Source organism: Pygoscelis adeliae, unplaced genomic scaffold (genome assembly GCF_000699105.1).
Source record: "Pygoscelis adeliae isolate BGI_AS28 unplaced genomic scaffold, ASM69910v1 Scaffold223, whole genome shotgun sequence".
Classification (NCBI taxonomy): Eukaryota; Metazoa; Chordata; class Aves; order Sphenisciformes; family Spheniscidae; genus Pygoscelis; species Pygoscelis adeliae.
In genome coordinates, this window is record NW_008824543.1 from 1,215,217 (window position 1) to 1,223,224 (window position 8,008).

The window sequence follows — 8,008 nt, forward strand, 5'->3', positions numbered from 1 at the left end:
GGGGGGTCTCGATTTTTAGGGCCTTTACGAGCCTTTCCCATAACCGTGCCGAGCAGCTGGGAAAGATGTACCTGGGAAAGCCGCTGGAGAACAGTAACAGGCGTTCCTGTCCCATGGGCTAATCCGTGGGGAAAAGGATGAGCTGCGTTAACTGGGATAAAACTTGCTATTGCAGTATAATGTAGGCTCTTCCTTCACAATCAGCGATGAGGGTATTTGATACTTCTAGACCATGATATAATATTAAAAAAAGTGTTTTTTCCACATTATTCTCCCTTTAAAATAAAATTTTAATTCAGACAGGTTATCTCATCTTATGAGAACAGCATTTACTCGATGAGGGGCCTTTTTTTCCCCACTTTCACCTCTGCTGGATGGCCTTGGCTTTAGAAGATCCTGGGCCCATTTGTGCTCTTGTGTTAAGAGTAAACCACATCAGGTTCAATGTTTGTGGCCCGCCCTTCTTCAAAACTATTTGGGCCAATGTATAGCTCAAGTATTTCTGGTCTATTTTTCTGTTGTTAGGAGCTGCCAAGTGCAGCAAAAGCCAACTAACCTGGGATGAAAGGAAAATAAATACTCTAATGCATCTACCTTATTAATTTTGATACTCTAAACCCAAATTAATATCAATTTATTATGTTGTTTTCTAGCTTCAATTTCCATAGCTTCATTCTTTGTAATACTTGTGTATATGAGTCTGGTTTTTTTATTTCGTGCTCAAGTTTTAAAGTGTTTTAAAATGCTATCACTCCGTAGATGAAAATCTTTTCAAGTTGATGTATTCACTACGTTTGGAAGCTGTACAGCCATCAGCTTCTTAGCTGCTCTGCTTGCTGATACTGAAGAATCTAGGATTTTTGGTAAGAGAGCATGACTTTTGTTAGTATCTTCAACATTAAAACTTTATCTGAAGGACTCTGCCTCAGAACATTTGGTTTCTGACAAAAGGCAACAGGGTGTTGCAGAACTGCCTTGTAGGTTACACTGAGTACGTGAGTGCCTGGGATCCCGACCTGTCTGTCTTTATGGTGAACCTTCTTTTGTTCCAGGGCAGGAATATGAAACTAGACTTCAGTACTTGTGAGCATTTGATGTGTTCTTAACTGTAACAGAATGGGCTGGGGGGCAAGAAAGGGGAGTAGGAAAAAAAACTCTTGTGTTTAATGTGCGGGTTTTCAAAATGTTTGTATTGCTTCAGAAAGTCATGAAAGATAAACTAGATACAAACAAGTTAATTCTTGAATGTTTTCGCTTTACAATTAATTTAGACTATTCAAAATGAATGAACATCCTAAAAAGAGGAAAAGGAAGACTCTACATCCTTCTCGATATTCAGGTCAGTCTAGAGCTTGAGTTATGTACACTTTAGTAAGCTTATTTTTTCTCAGAATAATTACTTTATGAGAAGGGACCACATGTGCTAATACATGGAAGATCAGTAACATAAAGGGTGGGATAAGAACTCTTGGTCTGAATGTATTGAGTACCCGCTCTGCATGCTCCATTGTTAAGCCACTTCCAGTCAATGCATCTGAGCAGTTCTGTTCTGTACTCCCTGCAAATGGGGAAACTTGCTCAAGCTACAAAATGAAGATGATTCTACTAACACACAAGGGGAGGAATTTTGTAAAAGTTGGGATGGGGGTGTCCAGAAGTGTTCATCGCTGAACAAACTGTGTTCCTGTCACTGTCTTCAGTGGGAGCGGAGTTTGATAATGACTGTATCTGATACTCCGCACATCAGGAGAGCAGCTGGAAGTTGTAAATCACAACAGGAATGTTACCAGGCCAGCACAGAATTCTCACAACACAAGAAGTAAAAATGCAGCTGGCAAGGAAAATTTTGGTGAACATGAAATACACGTGTAGCTACATCAATGTGTTAGTATAAAAACTTCTTCTTTTTTTAAGATTCTTCAGGTGCAAGCAAATACATAGACAACAGTGGAATTTTTTCTGACCACTGCTATAGCGTCTGTTCTATGAAACAGCCAGATATAAAGTTTTTTGAAAACAGAGGTAAGAGTACATTTTGGGGTCTTGTTCTGCAATTCTTTATTAACTTCTCATGCTCCTATTCATAGAAGTAAATAGAATACAAAATGTGTAGTGGGTGACTTCTGAGCATCGTTGTGATTGGATATGCCTTAGACTGGTGGAAGGTGGTTTAATCATTGCAATTGAAATACAGGTTTCAAAGTAGAAATGATGACGACAAAAAGATCCTTCCATTTTACAGCGTTTCTAATGACAATTAGTCTTATTTATCTAAATATCCACTAGCTAGGTAATGTAAAGCTGATGTAAATAACCTAAGAGTTCAATGGAATTTACCAGCAATTGCATTGAACTGTACTTAGGGAAAACAAAGTGCCTTTTTATACAACATCTACTAATGGATGTAAAGTTTAGCAGAGCAAACATGAGGATGGATTTTTATTATATTTATTTTTCTTTTCACTCTAATAAATTAGCCAGCAAGTCTCCAGAAGTCTTACAAAGTATTATATTTTAAAATGTGATGTCCAGAAATATTTAAGAATATTTTTTAAAATTGTCTTTCAAATCTAAAGTTTTATTTAAGTTTTTTCCAGTATAATTAATTTACCATTTTTTGCTGAAATTTTAAAGACAGAGTTGCCACCTTGTGAATTCTTCTGTTATCATCTGTATGTATAGAAATAATTTCTGAGGTATTTATAGTTACTGTCTTTAATGTAGGTTATGATGTGATTAGTATATAAAGATAAATTTATGCAACTAGAATAACTGAATAGTAAATAAGATCTATGGTTAAAGAATCATGATGATGCTAGCATAGACAAATGATGACAAGATAATCCTTTTATCTTTGCAGGTAGATTCCACAGTCCTGTGCAGAGCCTAGACACAGATGATGACGGGAGTCCAGTGCATGCTGGGACTTCTCAGTGGAGTGGGTCACATTCAAATGTTGTGGGGTTGCACTATACAGACCCCAAAAAGAAGGATAAAGGTAAAGGTAAAGGTGTATTTGCAGCTTAGGTGCTGGGAAGCTGGAGAGCATGGCTGCTGGCTTTTTATGTAACTTTTTGCTTTGACAGAAGAGGTGAAGGATTTGTAGTTTACGTTATTTATTTGTTAAACATAATACATAGTCTGGCTGGGGAAAAATAAGTGCTTTTTGCATTTGTACGTTGCTACAACTAACTGAAAAGTTAAATATGGACCCAGGTGTTTTGCAGGGTTTTTTTAAACTTTTGCTTTTATTATCTATTTCCTTCTGCAGATAAAGGTACTAATAATGGAATGTGCAGAGACTTATGTGATTCACCTATATTCAGTGACAGTCCTACAGAAGAAGAGAAACCTCTAGATATTCAAACTGTAGAAATTTCTACAACAGAAGTGAATGCTGTAGAAGTTCACGATATAGAAACACAGACTGTGTCACCTGAGAAGCTAGAAGCTGAGGACCTAGAGGAAATCCCTCTGGAAACCTGTAAAATCTTTGAGAAGAACCAGGCTTTGAATATCACAGCTCAACAGAAATGGCCTTTGCTGAGAGCCAACAGCAGTGGCTTATACAAGTGTGAGCTCTGTGACTTTAATAGCAAGTACTTTTCTGATTTAAAGCAGCACATGATCCTGAAGCATAAGACGTGTACAGACACTCATGTCTGTAAAGTTTGTAAAGAAAGCTTCTCCAGCAAAGTGCTGCTCATTGAACATGTAAAACTACATGAGGAGGATCCATACATCTGTAAATACTGCGATTACAAAACAGTGATATTTGAGAATCTGAGTCAGCACATAGCAGACACTCACTTCAATGACCACCTTTATTGGTGTGAGCAGTGCGATATGCAGTTCTCCTCGAGCAGCGAGTTGTACCTACATTTCCAGGAACACAGCTGTGACGAGCAGTATTTGTGTCAGTTCTGCGAGCATGAAACAAATGATCCAGAAGATCTGCATAGCCATGTGGTGAACGAACATGCATGTCGACTGATAGAGTTAAGCGACAGCTATAATAACAAGGAGCGCGGACAGTACAGTCTCATAAACAAAATCAGTTTTGACAAATGCAAAAACTTCTTTGTGTGCCAAGTGTGTGGCTTTAGGAGCAGGCTGCATACAAATGTCAACAGGCACGTAGCGATTGAACACACCAAAATATTCCCTCATGTTTGTGATGACTGTGGGAAGGGCTTTTCAGGTATGTTGGAATATTGCAAGCATTTAAGCTCTCATTTATCTGAAGGGATTTATTTGTGTCAATACTGTGAATATTCAACAGGACAGATTGAAGACCTTAAAACTCATTTGGATTTCAGGCATTCAGCAGAGTTACCTCATAAATGTACTGATTGTTTAATGAGGTTTGGAAATGAAAAAGATCTTTTAAGTCATCTTCAGATACATGAGACAGCTTGATTACTTTCTTGCCCTGTAATCAATTTGTTAGAATTGGAATTAATTTCCAGTCACTAAAATGTGGTATTAAATACGATTTTAACAGCAATTATACAATTCTAATGTTTTTCTCTTTATATCAGCAAAGCATGCATAACAACTTGGTGGTGTGAATTTCCTTACCTAGGGGTTTCAATAGGAATAATCACTTTAGTGTGATGGATCAGATTTTGCGGGGAGGGACAGTGGGAGTAGTTGCACGTTGTAATAGCAATTCTGATGGTCATCCCGCACTTTCACATCTAATGTACAAGAGCAGCTCTCTCAAGTTTAAAAAGGGACAAAGAGAAAATCAACATCTAGTTCCATGCTTAAGTAACACCATACTGATCTCAACTGCATATCCAGCTCATGTTATCCTCTGTGGCAGCAGGTCATTGTGCTGATGTTTAACAAATTGCACCAGCCTGCCAAAGATAAGGGTGTTCCAAAAATTCTCAGGCATGGATGTCTCCAAATTCACATACCAGCCTGCATTTCCCACCTCATACTCTTGATAAGCTTTTAAAATTGTCCTGTTTTTCTCTTGGGGTACCTATCCGACCTCATCGTTCGGTTTCTTTGTTCAGTGTTTAATTTCAACTCCTGTCTGTGGGACTATCCAACAACCCTCTCTTCCGCACATGTACTGCAGACCTCCCACACGAGTTTTGTCTGCTTTATTTACCTTCAGTTCCTATCTTTTAATGCACCAAGTAGACACATATTGCTGGTGTGTAGATTGGGTCATGTTTTATGGGGTAACTGTAAGGGAATTTGCAAAGTGATCCAGCTGAGAATGTACACAGAGTGCAATTTTCATATCTAAAATCCTAATTTAGCTCTCACTGAAATGATGTATGTCACCAACCTCATTTAGAGCAAGCCTCTATTATTTTATACTATTATAATTCTGTATATTTATAATTAGCTTTCCACCGCTAATAATATGAGGACAGTTATTTTAATTCTGTAAATTTTAAACCTCCTATATACTGGCTTAAAACAATGATACAGTACAAAAATTTTATTGACTCTAATCACTTTCAAATGATTTCACACATCTGTTGAGATTAGATAGTGCTGTCCTGCCATTATAATCATTAGAAGTGAATTTTTATAATTCATTCTGTAGCTGTATTTCTGAGTGGATACTTGGACAGATAAAAATAAGGGTGAGGTCATTTAGATTGTGCTAGTTATCAGGGTGAAATTACCCATAAATTAGTGGTAGAGTTTACATTTCTTTCTGCATCGATTGTAAATTTGTAATGTAAGATTGTCTAATGCAAGCTTTGTATAGATATAATTAATGTATAAAACATTTCTTGATCAGTCGAGATTTGGTGTTACCAGCTTCAAGGCGTGCAAGGGTCTTTGCATTTGATTTTTAAAGCTAAGGATAAAAATTGGCTGAATATAGTCAGTTTATGGAAGTTCTAATTTCCAGAGAAGTATTTCTGGAAAGCCTGCTTATGAACCAGTTAGTGTATATTTCTTTGTAGGAGGCAAGACCATTTTCGTCATTTTGAAATGCTGATTTACTACTAAATCTTCTGTGTAGTCATTGAAAAGCGCAACCTGATGGTGACCCGACTGTGTTTTATTAGTCCGTTGTATAGAGAATGACAATGTCTCTGGTAAATTGCCTATTTCCTATTTTGAACACATTCATCCTGGCTGGCTTAAAATGGTACCAATAATATAGTTAACAAAGCACTAATAAGAATTATTTCATATATGGAAAGTTAATTTTGTTCATATGGGTGTAACTGAGAGGGGGGAATGCTGGTTCTCTTAAAACCCTGCTCTTGGTGACAACACAGGTGGAATGGCACAGTTGAGCTCTGGAGAGAAAGCCGCTCCAGGGAACAGTGACAAGAAGTGGAAAAAAGACATTTAAAAAAAACCCAAAAATAAATAAGTGGGCTTAAGAAGCGTGTATGTTTGTATAGACCAGCATTGTGCCCCGTACAGGAAAAGTGGTCTCTTGTAAAAGCACAGAGCCCTGTGATACAGAAAACTTGCTTGTTGACTCCTGAATAACTTCATTTCTATCTTTGAGTTGCGTTATTTCTAACTCTAAACTGGGAACGAAAAGAATACCCCACAGGAATGTTATGAAGCCAAATCATTCCTAAAATGCATCCCACAGCATCTAATTGGGAAATATATTCAAGTTTGTCTTAGGTTAGATTTTCTAAGTAAGGTACTAATGTTAGTATTTTCTTTTTAATACCTATGAGAAAGTAAATGGAAATGTACAGAAGTAACTCATCTCATTTTACCTTAGCAGGAACACAAGTAGCATATTGGCTTCCGCATGATCAGCATGCTAAAATAAGGAAGATATTGAGTAGTAGAAAAAAATAGGTAATGAGTGGAGTCTGTCTAGAAGTTGGAAGGCCGAAAGGAATGACTGTACATGCCAAGGACAGTGTGTTGTTTCCATCGAAGGGAAGACAAGAGTTTGGTTTATTTATGTGAAGCGCGTAAGTGGAAGGTCAGTGCCCTGACATTGCTGCACCGAGGTGAACTGAGAGCACGTGAATGCAGCTGGTCCGATACTGCCAGACTTCAGTCTTCTTCAACCCTATAGCTTGAGCAATTCATCTCAGTCTTGAATGAGAGAAATTAACTAGTAATCAGAAGTATGCCAGTGTTTTTTCTGAGACACTCAGTAAGTGTATCAAATTCAGTTGTTTGTTACTCATTACACTGATACCTGCAAGGTTCATCTACTTCAGGAACAGCATTCTAACTAGAAGCTATACAAAAACATGAGATTGGGTTTGGAAGTATTTTGTATTTGGAAGTAATTTGTATTTGATTCTCTGCTTTTCAGACTTCTGAGTCTTTAGGCTGGATGTGTGCCGTGTATTTCAGCTTCCCGATCATGTTTGTTATTGAACAAAAGAACTTTTTTATATGAAAGATTGTTGACTTCAAAACAAAATTTAAATCCCACCAATTATTGCAAGAACTTAAAATACAGCAAATTAGTAATTCTCAAATAATGTGTTCTCTATAATGCTTATTAAGTGTCGTTGATTTTCGTTGTTTGTGGTTCTCGTTTTCTTATGCTCTTGTATCAAATGTATAAATTATCAGTGCTTTTTAACGCTTGAAAGTACTTAGCGTGTGTCATTTTAGCTGACTTTGATTAAACCGTGGTGCTGACAGCATGCAGAAACCCAAAGTCATGCTTCGTTGTCTTTGTTTTGGATCCCCACGAAAACCATGATCCCCGAGTTGAAGGCTCGGAGGCAGACTTTACCGTAATTTCAGGTGTACAGGGGCAGGTACCGTTTAAGCTCGGACGCCTTCCACCTCAGGGGCCCTCCCGCCTGCCGCTGCACTGCGCAGCGGCCTCCAAAAAGCCGGACAGGAGCGTGCAGAGCTATTGCGAGCCGTCCGTGGGTGACTTACGCGGCTCCTCTTCCCGGGGCCGAGGGGCAGCGGGCCGGGACGCGGGGGTATTTCCCGTGTCAGCCCGGGCCCGTCTCCATTTCACAACCAGCCGCGCCGCCTCTCCCCGCTCCTCCTCTGCCCTTGCTGAAGATGGCGGCCG

The 8,008-nt window shown here is 38.5% G+C and overlaps 1 protein-coding gene across 2 annotated transcripts; it reads left to right on the forward strand.

Annotated features, from left to right (window-relative positions):
• The first annotated feature begins 741 nt into the window (after nucleotides 1-741).
• ZNF639 (zinc finger protein 639) lies at nucleotides 742-7,624 on the forward strand. Of its 2 annotated transcripts, XM_009321705.1 has the most exons (6): nucleotides 742-863; nucleotides 1,272-1,339; nucleotides 1,915-2,022; nucleotides 2,861-2,998; nucleotides 3,272-4,201; nucleotides 6,734-7,624. In XM_009321705.1, the coding sequence occupies exons 2-6, from the start codon at nucleotides 1,282-1,284 to the stop codon at nucleotides 6,808-6,810; spliced, it is 1,311 nt and encodes a 436-aa protein (XP_009319980.1). In that variant the 5' UTR covers nucleotides 742-863; nucleotides 1,272-1,281; the 3' UTR covers nucleotides 6,811-7,624. The 2 variants fall into 2 exon arrangements, with proteins under 2 accessions (XP_009319980.1, XP_009319979.1); XM_009321704.1 differs by lacking the exon at nucleotides 6,734-7,624 and having other exon boundaries at nucleotides 3,272-6,379.
• The last annotated feature ends 384 nt before the right edge of the window (nucleotides 7,625-8,008 follow it).

Excerpts from the sequence above, each read along its gene's own strand:
- ZNF639 (XM_009321704.1), top strand. The coding sequence starts at position 1,282 with ATGAATGAACATCCTAAAAAGAGGAAAAGGAAGACTCTACATCCTTCT. Across the intron at positions 2,023-2,860 it reads AAAGTTTTTTGAAAACAGAG|GTAGATTCCACAGTCCTGTG; the intron begins GTAAGAGTACAT and ends TTATCTTTGCAG. Across the intron at positions 2,999-3,271 it reads CCCCAAAAAGAAGGATAAAG|ATAAAGGTACTAATAATGGA; the intron begins GTAAAGGTAAAG and ends TTCCTTCTGCAG.